This window comes from Artemia sp. Qi Xiang Cuo, chromosome 16 (assembly GCF_049724085.1).
Source record: "Artemia sp. Qi Xiang Cuo chromosome 16, ASM4972408v1, whole genome shotgun sequence".
In the NCBI taxonomy this organism is placed as follows: domain Eukaryota; kingdom Metazoa; phylum Arthropoda; class Branchiopoda; order Anostraca; family Artemiidae; genus Artemia; species Artemia sp. Qi Xiang Cuo.
Genome location: NC_142809.1, coordinates 24,843,515 through 24,868,561, shown reverse-complemented (window position 1 = coordinate 24,868,561; position 25,047 = coordinate 24,843,515). Strand labels below are relative to the sequence as shown.

The window sequence follows — 25,047 nt, the reverse complement described above, 5'->3', positions numbered from 1 at the left end:
AGAGGTTGCAGGGCAGGGACTTCTTGTTGTCCGGCTCTAAGCCCGCTTAAGCTCCCTTTAGACTTGAGAATATGTGTTAGTTCTTATCTTCCACTGGCTCTGGGACCATTACTTTTGCTCAGGTAATAATAATTGTGATGACTTAAAGAAGATGTAAATGGTGACTTAGAATGTTACAACGTTAAAACACAACTATCGTAACAACATTTTGACTGACGAATTCAGACGCTTCGAACTGGACTTATTAGACGCATGAAGCTACGTGTTTACGTGTTAGTGTGGTCTTAGAAAGTATTTGGACTTATTAAGAGTTTCAGAAACTTATATCGCAGGGTAAGAAGCATGAAATTAGGTTATATAAAATTTATTTACTCAGGCAGCAAGGATTGGGTGCATAGGCAGGAAGTAGGGCTCATGATGACTAAGTAACCGGCTAAGTCTTGTTTTTGCTGGTAAGCTTTAAATATTAGAACGTTAGTTACGGTACTCATTTTGCCTAAAAAAATGCAGGGTATCAGTCATAGCAGTATATCAGATATGCCTGTGTAGAACCGACTGACGGAGATAGTAGGGACTCAGATGAATTTTACTTTCAACTACAGGAGCAAATAGACAGGTAGAAGCATGGTATTTTTATTAGGGGATTTTTATGCTCAGGTTGGTAGAAACAGATGGCGTCCAATCCAAGAAAAGTTGGGTGTAGGAAAAGGGAACAGTAATGGTTACTGAAGGCTGCATTTTGTAGTTATAACAATGTAGTTATAACCAATACAGTATTTTGTTTGGACCACAAGTTGACATGGTGTATACATGATGGTAAGACAGCTAACTTTATTGATTATATTATTGTAAACCGAAGACTGGTGAGATCCGTACAAGATAGTATGGTATATAGGAATGCTGCTTTGATGTTAAAATAAAGATCATCATCAAGTTAGAAACGCAGTTTGGGATATTAGTTAAAATACTAGGAGATAGCATTAAAATATGGATTAAAGAGGTGTAAAGTAGACGCCATAGATAAAACTGCTGAAAATATGGAAGATGCAGCCAGACGGCAAAATAGAAAAATATTGTACTGGCATATTAATAAATCCAGAGGAAACATTTAATCTGGAGTTGTCCCAGTAAAATTCTGGAACGGGGCAACCATTAGTGAGAAGGAAAGAGTTAAAAAGAGATGGGCAGAATATTCTGAAAATTTGCCTAACTGTGACAGAGTTTTTTTGGGAAAGATAAAGAAAAGAATGAAAAGTTTGTGATACTTTATAGATGTGAAGGAAGACTTATTTTGTGAGGAAAAATTAGCGACAGTACTGAAAGGAGGTAGTGATGCTCGTCCGGAATTAGTTTATATGCAAATTGGCGCATGAAGAATGACCTCCACGTGCCTCTAGATATCTGGATAGCCCCCAGAGAACCAAATGCATCTAGGGACGGTTTGGTTGGCAGCCCTCCTCCTGAAACTTCTATTGCTACGAATGGAACCAGAAATTCAGCCTCGGATATATCATCTCAAACCTCATCTCGACCCAGGACCGCCCACGGACGATTCCCTCTGAATATTGTTGACCAAGGTGGCATTAATGTGGCCACCTGGAATGTTCTGACACTGAACCAACCTGGTTCAAAGCTTCTATTAGCCAGAGAATTAAAGAAATATAAAGTTACAATTGCTGGAATCACTGAAACACATCTATCTGGTGATGGTGAGGAGTACATCGGTGAAGGGCGCACACTGCTTTGGTCTGATGGTCACCAGAAACGAGGAGGCTTTGGCCTAGTGCTGAACAGTACCGCACGCAAGGCCCTCCTGTCATTCACACCAGTTACACACAGGCTCGTGAGAGCAAGGTTTGATGGTAAACATGGAAAAAACACCATAATCACCTGTTATGCCCCCACAAATGAAGCCCAGGAAGAAGATAAGTATGACATCTAGACCCATTTAAGTTCTGAGCTCTCGTCAGTACCTCCCCATGACTACCTCGTCCTTCTAGGAGATATGAATGCTAGCATTTCAAATGAGTGTGAGATTTTGCTGTTGGACCCGTAACAGTAGATAGCCTAAACGAAAACGGAAAGAGAATGTTGAACTGCTGTCTCGCCCGCAATCTCACCATTGCAAACACATGGTTTCAGAGACCCGATATAGCCAAGTACACCTGGTATAGTAATGATGGATCAACGAAGAAGATGCTTGACTACAGCATCATACGCCGGCGATGGCTGTCTTCTGCGCAGAATTGTCCCACCTACCGAGGCTCCGAACTTGGGAACACCGACCATCCTCTTTTTGCAGCCAAAATCCGGCTTCGCTTAAAAGCTAAAAAAGCCAGCCAGAAACCTCGAATTGATACCTACCGTATCCATCAAAAATTGATACCTACCGTATCCAGCAAGACTCCGCTTTGGCTAAGCAGTATCAGGTCCAAATATCCAACAGATTTGAGGTTCTTACGCAGTGAGATGATAGTGAAGGTTTATGGATGTTCTTCAAAGAGAAGGCTCTTGCAGCTGCAACTAGAGTTGCTGGAATGACGCAGCGTAAGAAAAAAGGCTGGATCAGCAACGAGTCCTTCGCCATTATTGATCGCAGGCGGTAAGCCCGCCTTCGCGGGGACATGATAGCGTATCGGCAATTAAATAAAGAGCATAATATCGTGCTGCACAAAGACCGTAAGACCTGTATTGACAAAAAAGCACGCGAGCTCCAAGAGGCCGCCAAAAAAGGAAATTGGAGCCACATATAAGATCCTCTGTGAGCTCTCAGGTCAGTACACTCAAACTACATCGTATCTCCGTAACGCCAGTGGCGAAAATATTTACGACAAATCACAGTACCTTCACCAGTGGGAGCAACACTTCGAGAAGCTACTAAACTCAGACCCACCTGGCCAAATTGACGACTAGATTACACCTAAGGCTGAGAATGCTACACCTCCCCCCTATGGCACTGAATTTACAGTAGAAGAAATTAAAGCAGCAGCACGAAAGCTGAAGTACACCAAAGCGCCGGGAGTATGTGGCCTGACATCAGAACTCCTTAAAAATGGCGATCCATCCATGACCCTCTGGCTACAAGTGCTGTTTAATACTGTGTGGCGCTCTGAAATGATCCCGTCAGACTGGAAGACAGGCTTACTTATGCTAGTCTACAAGAGGAAAGGAAATAAAGCAGAATGCAATAACTATCGTGGATAACTCTGCTCTTGATACCTGGCAAACTCTTTACCATGCTGCTCCTCAAGTGGGCAACAAAGTACCTCAATCCCCTTCGTCACCACCAGCAAGCTGGGTTCATGCCGGGTAGGTCCAGTACTGGGCAGATCCATACAATTAGACAGCTGACAAAGAAAACTCTAGAATATAAAAGGAACGCATACATTGCCTTCGTTGATTTTCGATCTACTTTCAACACTGTCGACAGACAGTCACTGTGGTTGATCCTTCAATCTGCTGGTGTACCTAAGAAAATTGTCAATCTGTTCAAAGAACTATACGATAAGACCAAAAGTGCTGTCATTGTAAATGGCCAGCTCTCATAATATTTTCAAATTAGAAATGGTGTTCGGCAAGGCTGCCCTGCTGCTCGCGAAATTTTCAACTGTGTCAAGGACCATGTTCTCATCAAAACACTGCTGACGCATCCGTTTGGCATCGATTTTGCTGGAAGAGTTCTGGCAGATGTCGACTTCGCTGACGATGTTGCATTGGTATGCGAAAATCTCACTGACATCAAAACTCCTCTGGAAACGCTAGCATCTGCTGCAGGAAGAATTGGTTAAAATTTAAACTGGACCAAGACCAAAATATTACCTGTGGACAAGACACCATGCAGCCCCCTGACAACTACAGAAGTATGCAGCCACGATGTTGAGATAGTCAAGCAGTTCACCTATCTTGGTAAAATTGTTTGCTCAAACGAAAATCTAGATGCAGAGATATCAGCAAGGGTGGCCAAGGGGAACGCCGTTTTCGGCCGCTTACTGAGATCAATATTCCACAAACCCCAGATCAGCCGTCTCACGAAAGCTCTTATCTACTGTGCCTCTGTAGCAAGTGTCATGTTGTACTTGTCAGAGACTTCGCCTTTGACGCTGTCGCAGATCATGAAGGTAGATGCTGTCCAAACAAAACACCTCCGCAAAATTGAACATGTTAGGTGGCTCGACAGGGTACGGAACATGGATATCCTCCGGTCCTTTAGGTTACCACCCCTGTCCGAAAAACTTGAGTCCCGCTCGCTGCGTTGGTACGGTCATTTACTTCGCCTACCCACTGAAACACCTGTCCGACTTATATTTGACTTCGATCCAACAGCAAACGGCTGGAAACGCCCCAGAGGTAGACCACGTATGAGATGGGATATCCGCGATCGACTCACAGCGTGGGGCATTGAACCCAGCGAAGCTCCTGCCCTCGCCCAAAACAGGCCACTCTGGAGACGACTAACGGCGCTGACTTCTGGTTCCCTCTACGCTGGCGACGCTGCCGAGCAAGAACTTTAAGTCGAGTAAGTCAAAGACTAAAAGGACTAAAAAATAATAAGGCCCCACGCACTGATAATGAGGTGAATGAGTTTTTTAAATATTGTGGTCATTAAATTACAAATAAATTTCTGAATATTATGAATACGATTTTGAAAAAGCAGAAGTACCTAGAATTTTTAAAAAGCTCTAGTTAAACCTATCAATATGTAAGGTGATAAGAGTGAGTCTGGTAATTATAGAGCCATTAGCTTGGTTCCAGTTGGAAGCAAATTACTTGGTATGATGATACTTTTTAGACTGAAAGAAAATTGTAGATAAAGTTTTAAGAGAAGAACAGTGTGGTTTAAAAAAGGGGAGAGGATGCCTCGGTTAAAGTTTCATTCTTAGATTAATAATTGAGAAGTACCTGAGTCATCAAACCCCTTAAGTTTTTAGTTATATAGATTTTGAGCAAATGTTTGATTCAGCTGATAAAAGAACTTTAGCAAAGGTCCTATCCTTGTACGGTATACCAAAAAAATGCATTAAAATGATGAATGCTATGTACAAGAATAACATTTCTGCCGTTAAGGTAGGAAACGAGGCTAAAAGCTGGTTCCGTATTAATTCAGGGGTTAAGCAGGGTTGCGTCATATCCCCATTTATTTGGTTCATTTTGCTGGATTTTGTCCCAAGAAGCACTGCACAGGCAATGGGAAAACATGGAACCAATTGGGGAAGTAAAACTCTCCAGGACTTAGATTTTACTGATGATTTAGGAATCCTAGATGAAAATATTAGCAAAATGAGTGAATTATTGGAGGTTTTGAAAATTCAGGATAACTAAGACTAAGTCGCCAAGACTAAGAATAAGTGAAGGTGAAGAGGTGATGCCTGGTAACGACAAGATCGATCAAGTGTACATCTTTAGCTAACTAGGTAGTATTATTAGTAAAGACGGTGGGTGTAATAAAGATGTTAAAAGAAGATTAGCCAGAGCCAAAGGTGCTTTTTCAAAGTTAAAAAAAAAACTTTGTAAGAATAGTAATATAGGTTTGTGAGCCTAAGATTAGAATTTGGAAGCTACAGTGATGACGGTGGTCAAGTATGGCTCCGAAGCGTGGGCGCTCCGAAAGACGGAAGATCTTTTGCAGAGAAATGGCCAACGGATTGTTATGGGTACCCTCGTGACATATTGGATCTCTAAAAATAAGCAATATGAATAATATGGTTAGCTCTCGCTTTCTAGGGCTATAAGGAGAGAAAGGTTCAGATGGCTAGGACACGTTCTACAGATAAATGATTACAGACTACCAAAGATCTTTCTTGTTGGCCAACCAACTAGGGCCAAACAAAAACAGATCGTACCCGAATGGGGTGGGAGGAGGTCGTAAGGAAAGATTTAAGGGAAAAGGACACTTCTTAGGAGGGTGTAAATAGGGAGATTTTGAATATATTAGAACGGAGGAGGAGCTTGCGTAGCTGTGTTGGCCTCATGTGGCTTGGTGCTGCAGTGAGATTTTAGTAGTAGTGGTAGTAGTTAATACATGATATGTTTCTGAAATATAGATGAGCTTAGAATACTTTGATTAATTTTCATAAATAAAAGTTAAACGTTAATCAAAAGACATAGGTATTTTCTATCTTGACAAAAGGGAGTTGGCATAAAATCTCCAACACGTTAACAGGCTATGTTCCAAAAGTTAATGCATCAAATTAACAACCAAATCTACACATGACACGTGATCACTCATGGCAGTTAGTATGCTGAAAAAGATAGTTTTGGTTTGGAATTTAATTAGGACATTTTAGCCAAAAAGGACAGTTACAGGATAATTTCAAGGCTTAAAGAAACACACTGGGTTGCATACGCACGCAGCAGGTGGATTGCCGGCAAAATCTAATTTAATTAGCTATGGTCAATCTGTATCGATGTCTTTTTGATATCTTTGAAAGTGATAAAGTAAGGCAAATATAACTTTTAGGAAAAGATCCAGAGAATAAATTAGTACCGGACCGGAAACAGTTTGGGCGGCCGTTGGCCCCAAGTGGCTCGAGGCTGGTCTTTCCCACCTCATATCCTTACACCCTTTCTGTTTCTAAAGCTTAGGATATTGGTTAGAAGACCTGCCTCAATTTGGAAAAAAAAAAAAAAAATGGTTTGAGTTTATTTCACTTGGTCCTAGACGTTTCCCAGGCTTAATAGGGGTTTCCAAAATTTATAACACATTTTTGCAAATTTTTGGAACCTTTATAAATCAGTATTGAGCAAAGGCCTGAGATCAAATCACTTTTCTTTGGATTTATTTTATGCTGTTCATCTACTTCTAAAAGTTTTACTTTTATAACACAAGGCTTGTTTAAGGTAAAAAAAGAGGTACATGCCCTTTCGAGGAAGGGTGGATGAGAGGTAGAAGCTCCAAAGAACTTTCCAAGACATAATTTTGGCTTTTGATCAATCCCTGTAAGTTGTAGGCTTCCTACAAAACAGTGAGGATGTACAGTGAATGAAACTATCAAGTCGCAGTTCGAGGATATTTGGAAGAAAAAAAAAGAGTAGGAACAACAAACTACTTGGGGTTTATAACCGACGAAAATCGATATTTGAACAATTACTGATTTGCAATAAAGACTTATGCAGAGCTATTATGAACTGTAAAGAGAATACAGTTCGTAGGAATTTCTTTAAATAATTCATTTTTTTCTTCATTTATTATCTACGGATGCTCAATTCGGACAAGTGGTTTTATAACAAGTTTTAAAGACTACACAATTTCTGAACAAAGCTTTGAAATTATTTGCTGAATTTGATTATTCTGATGACGTACCAACAACAGAGACGATTGTGACCATGACACAAGAAATATAGATAAAATGAGCGTAGTAAATGCCATCTGTCAGTCTCATTTACGTCGCCCCTTCGTATTGCAATTTCGGCCATCTGTCTCAAATTCGAACCATATGTACCAAACTTGAAACATTTTTTCTGAAAAAGCTAACAACAGTACCTCAGAATTCTGATTTTGTTCGGGAAGAGTGCTTTTGATTGGCTGTCAATGACGCTTTGACTAGAGGTAAAATGCCACTATCCATTTCATTAGTTTTACGTCAGTAGAAAATTCCTCTGATTAGTTTAAAGTGGTGTTATGCGATCACTTTCATCCAATCAGATCCCATTTCGTGAGCTTTCTGGTTTGGATATGGGACTTCTGGTACAGATTCAAATGCACGCCATACTAGTACATGTGCATTGACAGTGCAGTCTATGCCACTCGCATGTTTATGAGGAGCTCCAAAAGCACCAGTTTTATCATACACTTGGTGCGGAATGTCTGTTGAAAACGCCCATTTGCACAGTGGCGAAGTTAATATTTCAGCGAAAATTTCAACTGCAATATAAAGGCTTCAAGCTCGTGTCATTGATTATTAATTGCGCTCTGTGTCACTTTTGCTCATTTGATTATCACCCTATATAGTCGATTATCACCCTATATAGTTGAGTGGGCAAGTGCACTTGTCCAAGATAGCGATACTGAGGGGTTACACTTTTAAAATGACCGTGATATGTTTACATACCTTCGTCACCCTGGTAATGACTCATAAGGACTGCACGGACATCGTTTGTAATTTGCCATTATGACCCTCATGAGTGGAATACTCTACTAATTGTGTGAAGGATGCTGTTAGTCTTCCTAGTTTTTGGTCAACGAAATAAGAGATTTGTTTTGGCTTGGGAATTAATTGGATTAGTAGCGCGCTCTAGGTTATCCAAACTTCATGTACTAATATTATATCTTACCAGCTTTTTTCAAGTGTTTTAAAGTTTTGTATGATTTATTGTCTAAAAATAGCCCCACTTTGACTTTTCAAGATTCAGTGCTTTTCATGGCTGGCAAAATTTGTGTTTTTTTAATAGTTTATCTCTATCCCTCTGTTTCTAACTTTAATTCAAGAAGAATTTTAGGCTAAGTCTGTTTTTTCAGCTAAGCAGTATGGTTTTAATTTTCTTTAATTTGAATCCCCCGGCCCCCCCCCCAAAAAAAGGGTCCCTGCAAAAAGCTTGAAACTCTTGTTTCTCTTTCCTGCAAAATTACGAAAATATCATGTATGCCCTTTCGTTTTGGACCTGAGACTAATAAATATAGTTAAAAAAAAACAAACTTACCACGACTGAAAATAGTAGAAATATAGCTTTGATACTCATCTTATCCTACATTTTGAGCATTGTAAACCTTATACCTGAAAAGACAAGTGAATTATAAATCAGAAAAAAATTGTACAATTCTAATTTTTTGGTAACGCCTAGTCTAGAATAAAAGTTGCAACTATTATTTAAACATCGTACCCTTTTTTTTTAGCTCCTATATCTTCAAAATCAAATCAAAGGTTTTGTTGTGGTACTTTTTCCAAGGTTTTACCCTAGGACATGGACTATAATAGTTTAGGTGAAGATCCATCCCCAATGTGAATTGACGCCCCTCTATCAAAAATCTGAAGGCTTGCATCAAGGCCACATCCAGTATTTTTGTTCGGGGGGAGGGGGAGACAAAAAATACTTTTTGAAAAACGAATCAAAGATTTGCTTTTTTGCATTTTTGCTACGCTTTTACAATCTGTAAGAAATTTCGGGTAGCTCAAACCCCTTAAACTCCTGGATACGGCCTTATTTTGCATGAAAATACGCACTCTTCAGTTATTTAGATGCTAAAAAAAAACATCTACAATATTATTTTTCCATTGTGAACACATAAGTAGAGAGGACCCTAGTACTCGTGACTACACCACGTGGTTTATGGTTTTCTCAGTGAGAATGAAAAAACAGGAATTTTCTCACTTGGAAAAATATGAATTTTGTCACATTTATGGTTGTTTTCATGGATGGATATGTGTGTTGTTCGATTTATTTGATGTTTTTCTCGGATGTCAACATCAAATTATGGTTGTTTTATGGTTTTTGTCAGTGAGAATTTGAAAAACAGGGTGACAGGACCACGTGTTTTATGGTTTTCTCACGGATAATTAAAAAACAGGAATTTTATCACTTGGGAAAAAAGGAACTTTATCACAAGGAAAACCAAAAACCCAGTGGTCCTGTCACGAGTAGCACATGTGAACTTGATTTACATAATCGCTAGGGGAAATTATCGATTCACGAAGGGGAGAATTAAGAAACATTAAGGCTTCTTTAATCTTAGGTCTGAGGGATAAACGTTCTTTAGGTCAGAGAGAAAAATTAATATTCTATTTTTAAATAGGGCTTCATTGATCTTTAGTGTCAGGAATTATAATTGACATCACTTGTTATCTTGGAATTATGCGGGAGTCTAAAGAGATAGAAATTCTATTTTTAAATACGGCTTCACGGAGCTTTAAGTCGGAGAGATAAATTGATATTCTAACGAAACCCTAATAGTTTAGCTAGGAAAATTTATGAGATGAAGAGATTAATGTAGGAAAGGGTTTCCTAGAAATTTGAAATGCGTTAGCGCAGAGATGCCAAACAAAAGGAACACACAGAAATTACTTTTATATTTTTTCAGAAACCTATCGTAAATAAATAATTCCCCTTAAAAACATCAAATTAATTTCCCCTTTCTTGACAGATCAATCAATCAATGACATCATCTGTCAGACTTTATAAATTTTCGCCTAGAAACATTTCTCCAGGAATAGATCCAAATCATTAATGTCTTTGCCTCGGGAACAGTTCTACTGGTCGAACTCCAAAGGATATTAATAACCAAAGGCCATGGAAACAATTAGGCAAGAAGCATCTTAGCGATGAATTGTTTTAGCGCGCGAAAAGGTTTCTTATTAATTTGAAATGCATTAGCGCAGAGATGCCAATAACAAAGGAACACGCTGAATTTACGTCTAGGGATTATTTGGGTGAAACCATTTTAGACAGGTTATGGAACTATTTCGGCGAAACAGATAGAGACATTTTAAAAGAAGATTTTTGAAGAGATTTTAGAAGAGAATTTAATGGTGAAACTCTGTGGGCGTTATAATACACAAGTTTCATATGAACAGTGTTGTGAGGTCCTCTAACCCAACCCCAAAGGGTTCCAATCCTCCTACCCCAACCCCGAAGGACGCCCCCGGTCCTCAAAGGCCCTCCAAGCTTCCAAAGGGCCACCGGCGCCCCCCAAAGGCCCACCCACACCCCCCAAGACCAACCCTGGGCCCCTCAACGGCCCATCGAGCTCCCAAAGGACCAACGGGGTCCCAAAGGCCCTCCACCGGCCCCCCACTGCCCCTCCGGACCCCCAAAGGCCCTCCCTGTGCCCCAAAGGCCCTCCCGGTGCCCCAACGGCCCTCCCAATGCCCCCAAGGCCCTCCCCCCGCCCCCCAAGGTCCCCCGGACCAGAGACGCGCTGCCGGGATGCGCCGTGGTCCAGGACAGTGCCGCAGGATGTGCCGCCGGGATGCACCACGGGCTAGGAAAGCGCCCCAGGATGTGCCACAGGGAGGCACCGCAGGAAAGCGCCGAAGGATGTGCCGCAGGGATGCGTCGCAAAAAAAAGTAAACTAAAAAGTAAAAATTTCGATCACAGAAGGGCACCCTCCCACAAGGGTCCCCCCAACACCCGCCTAAGACCTCGACAGGTCTTCCCCAGGGCCGCGAAGACCCTCCAGGCCCCCAAAGGCTCCCCCGACCCTCCACGGCCCCTCGCGCCCCCCACCCACTCCCCGGGCCCCCCAAAGAGTCCCTTCGCCATTTTTTAATACTTTTGTATGGCGTTATTATATCTTTTAAGAACAAATTCCAGAACCTATTTTCCAGATCCACTTTTCAGAACAACTTCAGATCAAGTTACTTTCTTAATGTCCCTCCTAAACCCATTTTCTAACTTGAAGTACTTATCTTTTTCACCCACAACTATACTTTATAGATTTGGATACCTAAAAACCAAGAAATATTTTTCAAAAGTCATTTCAGAGCAAGATACTTTCTTAATTTCACTCATAAAACCATTTTCAAACTTGAAGTACTTATCTTTTTAGATCACAACAATACTTTACAGTTTTTTGGATACCTCAACACAAAGAAATACATTTCAAAGACCATTTCAGAGCAAGTTAATTTCTTAATGACCCTCCTAAACCCATTTTCCAACTTGAAGTACTTATCTTTTTCACCCTCAACTATACTCTACAGCTTTTTGGATACCTCAACATCAAGAAATTCTTTTCAAAGACAATTTCAGAGCAAGTTAATTTCTTAATTTCACTCATAAATCCATTTTCCAACTTGAAGCACTTATCATTTTCACTCACAACTATACTTTACAGCTTTTTGGATACCTCAACACAAAGAAATACTTTTCAAAGACCATTTCAGAGCGAGTTACTTTCTTAATGTCCCTCCTAAACCCATTTTCCAACTTGAAGTACTCATCTTTTTCACCCGCAACTATACATTACAGCTTTTTGGATACCTCAACACCAAGAAACACTATTCAAAGATCATTTCAAAGAAAGCTGCTGTCCTAAGTTCTCTTCTACACACACTTTCAAATTTGAAGTACTTACCATATTCGACAACATCTATGCTGTAATGCTTTTTAGATACCTCAACACCAAGAAATACTTGTCAAGGAACAATTCAGAGCAAGATACTATCTTCATGTGCCTCCTAAACCCATTTTCCAACTTGAAGTACTTATCTGGTTCACCCCCAACTATACTTTACAGCTTTTTGGATACCTCAAAACCAAGAAATACTTTTCAAAGACCATTTCAGAGCAAGTTACTTTCTTAATGTCCCTCCTAAACCCATTTTGCAACTTGAAGTACTTATCTTTTTCACCCACAACTATACTTTACAGCTTTTTGAATACCTCAGCACCAAGAAATACTTTTCAAAGACCATTTCAGAGCAAGTTACTTTCTTAATGTCACTCCTAAACCCATTTTCCAACTTGAAGTACTTATCTTTTTCACCCACAACTATACTTTACAGCTTTTTGGATACCTCAAGACCAAGAAATACTTTTCAAAGACCATTTCAGAGCAAGTTACTTTCTTAATATCCCTCCTAAACCCATTTTCGAACTTGAATTACTTATGTTTTTCCCCCGAAACTATACTTTACACCTTTTTGTTTACCTCAACACCAAGAAATACTTTTCAAAAACCATTTCAGAGCCAGTTACAGTCTGACTTCTCCTCCTAAATCCATTGTTCAACTTCAAGTGCTTATCTTTTTCACCCACAACTATACTTTACAGCTTTTTGGTTACCTCAACATAAAGAAATACTTTTCAAAGACCATTACAGAAAAAGTTACTTTCTTAGTGTCAATCCTAATCCCATTTTGCAACTTGAAGTACTTATATTTTCCACCACTTTCTCTATGAAAAAGAAATTAGTTTTTAATCAATTCTATTTTTCCAAATAATATAAAAATTTTCCACTTCGGTTCAGATTTTTCTCAAGGGGATGAAAAAATTTAAAATAATGTTCCAAATTTTCTCAACAAAGGGAAGAAAAGTTTTTGATCTCTTCTGAATTTTACCAAAGAACACGCTCCAATTCTAATTTCTCCAGAGAAAACAAAAATCTTCCAATTCAGTTCTTTATTTCACAAAGACATAAAGAAATTTAAAGTTCAATTGTAATTTTTCGGTGGTAGATAGAAAAAATAATGCCAAACTTGTGAATATTTTCATGGAAGATTAAAAGTTCTTGTCCAATTTAAAATTTTCTCTACGAAGTGAAGAAAAGTTCAAGTTCTCTTCTGAACCTTACCAAAGAACACACTTCAATGCTAATTTTCTCCAGAGAAAACAAAAATCTTCCACTTAAGTTCTTAATTTCACAAAGACATAAAGAAATTTAAAGTTTAATTCTAAATTTTTCGGTGGAAGATGGAAAAAGTAATACCATACTTGTGAATATTTTCCCGGAAGATAAAAAGTTCTAGTTCAATTTACAATTTCCTCAACGTAGTGAAGAAAAGTTCAAGTTCTCTACTGAATTTTACTAAAGAACACACTACAATTCTAATTTCACCAGAGAAAATAAAAATCTTCCACTTAAGTTCTTTTTTTCACAATGATATAAAGAAATTTAAAGTTCAATTCTAAATTTTTCGGCGGAAGATAGAAAAAGTAATACCATACTTGTAAATATTTTCATAGAAGATGAAAAGATCTAGTTCAATTTACAATTTCCTCAACGAAGCGAAGAAAAGTTCAAGTTCTCTTCTGAATATTACTAAAGAACACAATTCAATTCTAATTTCACCAAAGAAAATAAAAATATTCCACTTAAGTTATTTATTTCACAATGACATAAAGAAATTTAAAGTTCATTTCTAAATTTTTCGGTGGTAGATAGAAAAAGTAATACCATACTTGTGAATATTTTCATGGAAGATGAAAAGTTCTAGTTCAATTTAAAATTTTCTCTACGAAGTGAAGAAAAGTACAAGTTCTCTTCTTAATTTTACCAAAGAACACATTACAATTATAATAGCACCCAAGGAAATTAAAATCTTATGCTTCAGCTCTTGTTTTCGCAAAGAAATATGGAAATTTTCCGTTTAATTCTTATTTTTGGTGGGATATGGATTAAGTAATCACATAATAGGGAATCTGGTCACGGTCGAGAAAAAGTTCTAGTTCAATATAAAATTTATTCAACGAAGTGAAGAAAAGCTCAAGTTTTCTTCTGAATTTTACTAAAGAACACAATTCAATTCTAATTTCTCCAGAGAAAACAGAAATCTTCCACTTCAGTTCTGTATTTCACAAAAACATAAAGAAATTTAAAGTTCAATTCTAAGTTTTTCGGTGGAAGATAGAAAAAGTAATACTATACTTGTGAATATTTGACCCGGAGATAAAAAGTTCTAGTTCAACATAAAATTTACTCAACGAAGTGAAGAAAAGTTCAAGTTCTCATCTGAATTTTACTAAGGAACACAATTCAATTCTAATTTCACCAGCGAAAATAAAAATCTTCCACTTCACCTATTTATTTCACAAGGACATAAAGAAATTTAAAGTTCAATTCTAAATTTATCCGTGGAAGATAGAAAAAGTAATACCATACTTGTGAATATTTTCACGGAAGATATAAAGTTCTAGTTCAATTAAAATTTTCTCAACATAGTGAAGAAAAGTTTAAGTTTTCTTCTGAACTTTACCAAAGAACAAACTTCAATTCTAATTTCTCCAGAGAAAATAAAAATATTCCACTTCAGTTTTAAGTTCCCCAAAGAAATAAAGAAATTTAAAGTTCTATTCTAAATTTTTAGATGAAAGATAGAAAAAGTAATACTATGATTGTGATTATTTTCCATGAAGATCAAAAGTTTCACTTTATTTATAATTTTTCTTAAATTTGGTTCTGATTTTTCTCAAAGAAATAAAAAATTTAAAGTTCTGTTCCATATTTTTAATAAAAGATAGAAAAAGTTATACATTGATTGTGAATATTCAAAATGAAGATAAGGAACTCCACTTTAATTCAGAGTTTTCTCGAAGAAGTGAAAAATGTTCAAGTTCTCCTATCTATGGCTAAGTTTGCTAAAGACAAGCTATTTTCTTGTGAAAACACACAAAATCAGAAAAAATGATCAATGTTCCTCTAGTACCTACGCAATTAGACTAAAAATGAAGATATTTATACAGAGTTTAAACGATATATGGATACTTTTGATACAGGCAAGCGATTTTCTTGCGACAACACTCATACTCAGAAAAAATTATTTCTGTCCCTTGAGTACAGATACAATGATTCTAAAAAATAAGAAATGTCTGCGAATTTTCATCTAGATCTTCTTAAGAGCGATAAATACTTACTCTTCTCGAGTGAAAACACACATAATCAGAAAAATTATCAATTTTCCTTTAGTACCTACGCAAGTAGACTAAAATTGAAGATATTTATGCAGAGTTTCAATTAGCTTTGGCTAAGTTTGCTAAAGACAAGCTATTTTCTCGCGAAAACACACAAAATCAGAAAAAAAATGTTCAATGTTCCTCTAGTACCTACGCAATTAGGCTGAAATGAAGATATTTATGCAGAGTTTCAACTATCTATGGTTAAGTTTGCTAAAGACAAGCTATTTTCTTGCGAAAACACAAAATCAGAAAAATGTTCAATGTTCCTTTAGTACCTACGCAATTAGGCTTAAATGAAGATATTTATGCAGAATTTCAACGAGCTATGGCAAAATTTGCCAAAGACAAGCTATTTTCTTGTGAAAACACAAAATCAGAAAAAATTATCAATGTTCCTTTAGTACCTACGCCATTAGACTAAAAAGGAAGATATTTATGCAGAGTTTCAACTATCTATGGCTAAGTTTGATAAAGACAAACTATTTTCTTGAGAAAAAACACAAAATCAGAAAAAATGTTCAATGTTCCTTTAGTACCTACACAATTAGACTAAAAATGAATATATTTATGCAGAGTTTCAACTAGCTATGGCTAAGTTTACTAAAGACAAGCTATTTTCTTGCGAAAACACACAAAGTCAGAAAAATTTTTCAATTTTCCTTTAGTACATACGCAATTAGGCTAAAAATGAAGATATCTATTCAGAGTTTCAACTAGCTATGGCTAAGTTTTATAAAGACAAGCTATTTTCTTTCTAAAACACACAAAATCACAAAAAATGTTCAATGTTCCTTTAGTACCTACGCAATTAGGCTGAAATGAAGATATTTATGCAGAGTTTCAACTATCTATGGCTAAGTTTGATAAAGACAAGCTATTTTCTTGCGAAAACACATAAACTCAGAAAAAATTTTCAATGTTCCTGTAGTACCTACTCACTTAGGCTTAAATGAAGATATTTATGCAGAGTTTCTGCTAGCTATGGCTAAGTTTGCTAAAGACAAGTTATTTTCTTGCGAAAACACACAAAATCAGAAAAAAAATGTTCAATGTTCCTTTAGTACCTACGCAATTAGGCTGAAATGAAGATATTTATGCAGAGTTTCAACTATCTATGGCTAAGTTTGCTAAAGACAAGCTATTTTCTTGCGAAAACACACAAAATCAGAAAAAATATTGTTAGGTTAGGTTAGCCTACGTACGCGCGCATATAGGTTAGGTTAGGTTGGATTAAGTTAGGTTAGGTTAAGTTAGGTTAGGTTAGATTAAGTTAGGTTAGGTTAAGTTAGGTTAGGATAGGTTAGATTAAGTTAGGTTAGGCTAAGTTAGGTTAGGCTAGGTTAGCCTACGTACGCGCGCGTACGTAGGCTTGCGCGTGCGAAGAGAACTTGACCTTTTCTTCACTTCGTTGAGGAAATTGTAAATTGAACTAGAACTTTTTATCTTCCGGGAAAATATTCACAAGTATGGTATTACTTTTTCTATCTTCCATCAAAAATTAGAATTGAACTTTAAATTTCTTTATGTCTTAGTGAAATTAAGAACTTAAGTGGAAGATTTTTATTTTCTCTGGAGAAATAAGAATTGAATTGTGTTCTTTGGTAAAGTTCAGAAGAGAACTTGAACTTTTCTTCACTTCTTTGAGAAAATTTTTAATTGAACTAGAACTTCTCATCTTCCATGAAAATATTCACAAGTATGGTATTACTTTTTCTATCTTCCACCGAAAAATTTAGAAATTAACTTTAAATTTCTTTATGTCATTGTGAAATAAAGAACTTAATTGTAAGATTTTTATTTTCTCTTGTGAAATTAGAATTGAATTGTGTTATTTAGTAAAATTCAGAAGAGAACTTGAACTTTTCTTCACTTCGTTGAGGAAATTGTAAATTGAACTAGAACTTTTTATCTTCCATGAAAATATTCACAAGTATGGTATTACTTTTTCTATCTTCTGCCGAAAAATTTAGAATTGAACTCTAAGTTTCTTTATGTCATTGTGAAATAAAGAACTTAAGTGGAAGATTTTTATTTTCTCTGGTGAAATTAGAATTGTATCGTGTTCTTTAGTAAAATTCATTAGAGAACTTGAACTTTTCTTCACTTCGTTGAGGAAATTGTAATTTGAACTAGAACTTTTTATCTTCCGGGAAAATATTCACAAGTATAGTCTTACTTTTTCCACCTTCCACCGAAAAATTTAGAATTGAACTTTAAATTTCTTTATGTCTTTGTGAAATTAAGAACTTAAGTGGAAGGTTTGTGTTTTCTCTGGAGAAAATTGGCATTGAAGTGTGTTTTTTGGTAAAGTTCAGAAGAGAACTTGAACTTTTCTTCACTTCGTTGAGAAAATTTTAAATTGGACAAGAAATTTTCATCTTCCATGAATATATTCACAAGTATGGTATTACTTTTTCTATCTACCACCGAAAAATTAGAATTGAACTTTAAATTTCTTTATGTCTTTGTGAAATAAAGAACTGAGTTGGAAGATTTTTGTTTTCTCTGGAGAAATTAGAATTGGAGCGTGTTCTTTGGTAAAATTCAAAAGAGATCAAAAACTTTTCTTCACTTTGTTGAGAAAATTTGGAACATTATTTTAAATTTTTTCATCCCCTTGAGAAAAATCTGAACCGAAGTGGAAAATTTTTATATTATTTGGAAAAATAGAATTGATTAAAAACTAATTTCTTTTTCATAGAGAAAGTGGTGGAAAAGATAAGTACTTCAAGTTGCAAAATGGGTTTAGGAGGGACATTAAGAAAGTAACTTGCTCTGAAATGGTCTTTGAAAAGTATTTCTTGGTGTTGAGGTAAACAAAAATCTGTAAAGTATAGTCGTGGGTGAAAAAGATAAGTACTTCTAGTCGGAAAATGGGTTTAGGAGGGACATTAAGAAAGTAACTTTCTATGAAATGGTTTTTGAAAAGTATTTCTTGGTGTTGAGGAAACCAAAATGGTGTAAAGTATAGTTTCGGGTGAAAAAGATAAGTACTTCAAGTTAGAAAATGGGCTTAGGAGGGACATTAAGAAAGTACCTTGCTCTGAAATGGTCTTTGAAAAGTATTTCTTGGTGTTGAGGTATCCAAAAAGCTGTAAAGTATAGTTGTGGGTGAAAAAGATAAGTACTTCAAGTTGGATATTGGGTTTAGGAGGGAGATTAAGAAAGTAACTTGCTCTGAAATGGTCATTGAAAATTATTTCTTGGTCTTGAGGTATCCAAAAAGCTGTACAGTATAGTTGTGGGTGAAAAAGATAAGTACTTCAAGTTGCAAAATGGGTTTAGGAGGGAAATTAAGAAAGTAACTTGCTCAGAAATGGTCTTTGAAAAGTATTTCTTGGTTTTGAGGTATACAAAAAGCTGTAAATTATAGTTGGGGATGAAAAAGATAAGTACTTTAAGTTGGAAAATGGGTTTAGGAGGCAAATTAAGAAAGCAACTTGCTCTGAAATGGTCATTGAAAAGTATTTCTTGGTGTTGAGGTATCTAAAAATCTGTAAAGTATAGTTGCGGGTGAAAAAGATAAGTACTTCAAGTTGCAAAATGGGTTTAGAAGGGACATTAGGAAAGAAACTTGCTCTGAAATGATCATTGAAAAGTATTTCTTGGTGTTGAGGTATCCAAAAAGCTGTAAAGTATAGTTTAGGGTGAAAAAGATAAGTACTTAAAGTTTGAAAATGGGTTTAGAAGGGACATTAAGAAAGTAACTTGATCTGAAATGGTCTTTGAAAAGTATTTCTTGGTGTTGAGGTATCCCAAAAGCTGTAAAGTATAGTTGTGAGTGAAAATGATAAGTTCTTCAAGTTGGAAAATGGATTTAGGAGTGACATTAAGAAAGTAACTTGCTCTGAAATGGTCTTTGAAAAGTATTTCTTGATGTTGAGGTATCCAAAAAGCTGTAGAGTATAGTTGTGGGTGAAAAAGATAAGTACTTCAAGTTGGAAAATGGGTTTAGGATGGTCATTAAGAAAGTAACTTGCTCTGAAATGGTATTTGAAATTTATTTGTTTGTGTTGAGGTATCCAAAAACCTGTAAAGTATAGTTGTGATCGAAAAAGATAAGTACTTCAAGTTGCAAAATGGGTTTAGAAGGGACATTAGGAAAGTAACTTGCTCTGAAATGACTTTTGAAAAATATTTCTTGGTGTTGAGGTATCCAAATCTGTAAAGTATAGTTGTGGGTGAACTAGATAAGTACTTCAAGTTAGAAAATGGATTTAAGAGGGACATTAAGAAAGTAACTTGCTCTGAAGTTGTTCTGAAAAGTGGATCTGGAAAATAGGTTCTAGAACTTGTTCTGAAAAGATATAATAAAGCCATAAAAAAGTATTAAAAAATGGAGAGGGGACTCTTTGGGGGGGCCCGCGGAGGGTGTTTGGGGATCCGGGGGCCCTTGAGGGCCGGGTGGTCCTTTGGGTGCCCGGGGGGCCTTTGATGACCAGGGGAGGACCTTTGGGGGTCTGAGGAGGGTGTTTGGGGGACCCTTGGGGGAGGGTACCCTTCTGTGATCGAAATTTTTACTTTTTAGTTTACTTTTTTTTTGCGGCGCATCCCTGCGGCGCATCCTGCGGCGCTATCCTGCGGTGCCTCCCTGCGGCACATCCTGTGGCGCTTTCCTGACCCGCGGCGCATCCCTGCGGCACATCCTGCGGCGCTTTCCTGGCCCACGGCGCATCCCGGCAGCGCTTCTCTGGTCCGGGGGACCTTTGGGGGCCGGGGGCGGGCCTTTGGGGCATTGGGAGGGCCTTTGGGGCACTGGGCGGGCCTTTGGGGGTCGGGAGGGGCAGTGGGGGCCGGGGGGAGGGCCTGGGGGACCGCGTGGGGCGGTGGGGCCCGCGTGGGGCCTTGGGGGGCGGCGGGTTTGCCATTGGGGGGGGTGGGGGGGCCTTGGGGGGCGCGGGTGGCTCTTGGAGTGCTTGGGGGGCCTTTGAGGACCGGGGGCTTCCTTCGGGGTTGGGGTAGGAGGATTGGAACCCTTTGGGGTTGGGTTAGAGGACCTCACAACACTGTTCATATGAAACTTGTGTATTATAACGACCACAGAGTTTCACCATTAAATTCTCGTCTAAAATCTCTTCAAAAATCTTCTTTTAAAATGTCTCTATCTGTTTCGCCGAAATAGTTCCATAACCTGTCTAAAATGGTTTCGCCCAAATAATCCCTAAACGTAAATTCAGCGTGTTCCTTTGTTATTGGCATCTCTGCGCTAATGCATTTCAAATTAATAAGAAACCTTTTCGTGCGCTAAAACAATTCATCGCTAAGATGCTTCTTGCCTAATTGTTTCCATGGCCTTTGGTTATTAATATCCTTTGGAGTTCGACCAGTAGAACTGTTCCCGAGGCAAAGACATTAATGATTTGGATCTATTCCTGGAGAAATGTTTCTAGGCGAAAATTGTTAAAGTCTGACAGACGATTTCATTGATGGACTGATATGTCAAGAACGGAGTAATTAATTTGTTGTTACAAAGGGGAATTATTGATTTACGACAGGTTTCTTCAAAAATACAAAAGTAAGTTATGTGTGTTCCTGTTGTTTGGCATCTCTGCGCTAACGCATTTCAAATATCTAGGAAAAATTTTACTACGTTAATCTCTTCATCTCATAAACTTTCCTAGATAAACTATTAGGGTTTCGTTAGAATATCAATTTATCTCTCCGACTTAAAGCTCCGTGAAGCCGTATTTAAAAATAGAATTTCTATCTCTTTAGACTCCCGCATAATTCCAAGATAACAAGTGATGTCAATTATAATTCCTGACACTAAAGATCAATGAAGCCCTATTTAAAAATAGAATATTAATTTTTCTCTCTGACCTAAAGAACGTTTATCCCTCAGACCTAAGATTAAAGAAGCCTTAATGTTTCTTAATTCTCCCCTTCGTGAATCAATAATTTCCCCTAGCGATTATGTAAATCAAGTTCACATGTGCTACTCGTGACAGGACCACGTGGTTTATTGTTTTACATGTGATAAAGTTACAGTTTTTGCAAGTGAGAAAATTACTTTTTTTTAATTCTCAGTTAGAAAACCATACCCCACGTGGTCCTGTCACCCTGTTTTTCAAATTCTCACTGACAAAAACCATAAAACATCCATAATTTGATGTTGACATCCGAGAAAAACATCAAATAAATCGAACAAAACACATATCCATCCATGAAAACAACCATAAATGTGACAAAATTCATGTTTTTCCAAGTGAGAAAATTCCTGTTTTTTCATTCTCACTGAGAAAACCATAAACCACGTGGTGTAGTCACGAGTACTAAGGTCCTCTCTACTCGCATAACTGAAATTGTATCTGCCATCCAAAGGCACTAATTCACGAAAATTTCGATGGAAGGGGGATAAAATTTATTTTTCAAAATCTAGGAGGTGGGCAGCTTTGCCCATCGATTTTTTCAACAGGAAGGCCAATAAAGGTACTTTTTAATAAAAGTACCACAACAAGGTTTTTTTTAATCTTGGGAGTTTTTTAAACATCTAGGGGGCTAATATTTCCTTATATCCCTCCTTACAATTTTCCTCTCCCCGCTACATTTTACTACATACAACCAAGCGGGGAAAAGGCTAAGAATTGTGGGAGCGGGGATGTTCTTAATATGCTAAAGGCTGCAATTTGATTACTGAATGCATAAGTGGATCTTTGATGTGGATGAATTATTGGGTAAATTAATATCTTGCAACTCCTAACTCCAAGCTTCTAATTCACGAAGCTTGCTTCTCAATTACAACTTTTTGGTTTAGTTGTTTTTTTAGTGCTTTTAATATTTTTTAGCCTTTTCTCATTATCATAATAACATTTATTGTTTACTGCTCCTTGAAGAAAGCAAATCATTGCTTAAAGCGTCACCTTGTATTAAAAATATACAAACAAAGGGCCAAAAAAAGGGAGAGGGCTTTAGCTCATGTTCCTCTAGAAAGGGAAATTCAGATGATTTTTTCCAGTAGGCTTACTTTTGTATACTTTTTAATAATTCGTATATTTATCCGTTTTTTTCAATGTTTCAACCCCCCCCCCCCGAAAAAAGGATCTCCATTTGAAAATATACGCGCAAGTATGTATGTCTTTGAATACTGGCCTATTTGTGTGCTCTTTGACCTTGCTCCCCCCTCCCCTATAGCTGGTAATTACTTCCGATTTTGCATTTGGGGGAGGAGGCACTACTTTGATAAAGGTATCGAAAATAGTTAATCTATATGGAAAATGTAAGAGACTAAGAAAAACATACAATACGAACCATAAACTTTTGGGGAGATTTGTGGACATAAAGCCCCCTGCTTCCTCCCTTTGAATGCTTGCATATCCATGTGTCTCGAGATTCTAGCAATTTTGCATAATTCCTTAGAATGTCATATACTTAACCTAATTTTTTTTCGGATCTTTGCTCTCATCCAGCCCCCCTTTCCCTCCAAAATTCAAAGTACTTTATAAATGTTACTGCTGACTACCATATCGCAGATTGTGAACAAGAAATGTTTTCATCAATACATGGTCATATCATGAACATGTTTACCTTGATCTTAGACAACCTAATATCTAGAAATTGTAGTTTTTCAGCCAAAATTCTTGAAAAAAAATGGTTATGTTAGAACTCTAAGACCCAAACCATTAGCAAGGTCCTGGGTGAACCTAATGTAAATTTTGCCCTGCGTGAGAGCATATACTCGACAATCGGGATATAAAGCAGCGTTAGAGCAATCAAAAATACTCATTATCTAGCTAGATCAAGCGATAGCAATGTTCAGTTCTTATTCTTATCATAATGGAAACAGTAGGCTTGACTTTTCTTTTCATTTCCTGACGCAACTAGGCTCACTGTTTGCATAACCGAAAAAAGCTAATAAACTTTCATAATCTTGTAGAATCGCCTCATAATTTTCCATAAGTTGAGATAAGACTGACAAAAATTTCTCTTTTGTGATAAAATCTATTCCTTGTTTTATTTATGAGTGGCACAAAAAGACGGCATTTTTGTAACCTACTAACACTCACAGAGTATATAGCAAAAAATGATCGCCACCAAAATGCTAAAGGATGAAGGGAAGACCCCTAGGCCTACTTTCTTTACACCGCTAGAATATGTATTGATTGCAAAAGTCACTTATTTTTAGCGGCAAATTTTGAAAGGTTTTACAAACACAAAAATAGGGCACGAACACAGAAGAAAGGCTCCTCCTTCATAAATATATACTTGTATTTACCTATTTCTAGTAGCTTGATGTAATATACACTTTTCATCCTTTTTCAAATTTATCCCCTGCCCCCCCATCAATAAAAATACTTCGGAAGTGCCTTGCTCTAGGTGACACTTTAAAAATAATCAGTTGGTGAACTTAGGGGTAGATATGGCTAATCCAGCTTTGGACTATCCTGTCTCAGATATAAAGTCAAGTAGAACACTTTTCTAGAAAATGGTGATCAGTGCTTTACTTGTTGTAATGCTTAAACAAGATTAAGGTTGAATTTCTTAATAAGGCTATGAATAAAGCCAAAATTTCAGACTACAAGTAGGGATGCCCACATAGTATGTGCTGAGGATATGGGTAGGGTTTGTTTCAATTCTAGAAAAGTTCTCCGGTGGGAGAGGGGAAAATAAACACCAGTGGTATAAGCGGTAATCGTAGATAAATTATCCAAACAAGGTTTCTAATAAAAAGCTTGTAGAGGAGGCTTTATTTTCATTTATATTTCTAATCATTAGTTGGCTTAAAAATAGCAATCTAGAAACGGTAAACGTAAGAACACGAGAAATGATGAATCAATACGAGATTATCTAGGTCCGTGTCAAAATTGTAAAATTGTAAAGTGTAAAATTATTTTCTGTGCCGCCATGAAGATTTATTGCCTGGATTTTACCATTCATCAAACTGTCTATTAAAAAGATTCTACAAATTTTGAATCAAACAAAAACGCAGAAGCTACATAGTTACCTTCGCATAAATAAACAGTCTTATCGCTGACAATATAATAAGACTGATAAATGGTTATTACGAAAGAAAAATAATCAATTGATAATACTTAAAACAAGTGGTAGGTTTAGGTGATATGGGAAGCCATAACTACCCTCTTCTCCTTGGTGCCGGTGCATTTTGGTCTTCTTGACTTGTCTTTATGCCGAGAAAAGAATAAACAAAGTAGACCGCTCGGTACAGTAATTACAGTTATTCGTGGTGTTAAGTTGCATATCTATGATCCGAAGCACGGCCTGTTTACTCTTTCTATCTCTCAATTGACGTAAAAAGCCAAAATAGAGAAGGTCAAAATATTTTTTTCAAAAACACAGAGGATTGGGGGTGTTCTTATTCTAAGTATACGGCCATTTGGAGCCTCATGGATTCTTTCTCTTGGTTTTCTCCCCTTTTTTGCTCACCTCATCTAAAATCAATACAATCAAGTCAGTTATGAGTGTCATTTTAATTTCGCGTAACATTGAAGCTGAGTTTCGTGACGCATGAAACCACAGAAGAAAAATTTAAGTGACAATAAGAGCCTTTCTTTGATAAGCAAAAATCCATGTGCCTTCTGTGCACTATTTTCTTCCCCGACTACTTTGTATGAAAGACATTGTCGTAAAAACTTGGAGAATGCTCATTTTCAATGTCATATCCAGGATTTTTGGTTGGGTGGGGGGAAGCAAAAAACTGCAAAACGCAACACAAATTTCTTTTTATGTATTTTGTTACTATTTTACGAGTCAGGCACGATTTT

The 25,047-nt window shown here is 37.1% G+C and overlaps 1 protein-coding gene across 3 annotated transcripts in view; it reads right to left on the bottom strand.

Annotated features, from left to right (window-relative positions):
• Positions 1-25,047, bottom strand: part of LOC148942708 (protein madd-4-like) — a 305,059-nt gene that overhangs the window by 277,539 nt on the left and 2,473 nt on the right. For all 3 annotated transcript variants that reach the window (XR_016143070.1, XM_089102254.1, XM_089102253.1), the window contains exon 2: positions 8,638-8,711. Coding sequence is in view for 2 of the 3 variants with exons in the window: in XM_089102254.1 (XP_088958380.1) it covers positions 8,638-8,676 (39 nt within the window). In the remaining variant the exon portion in view is untranslated. The remainder of the gene's footprint in view (positions 1-8,637; positions 8,712-25,047) is intronic.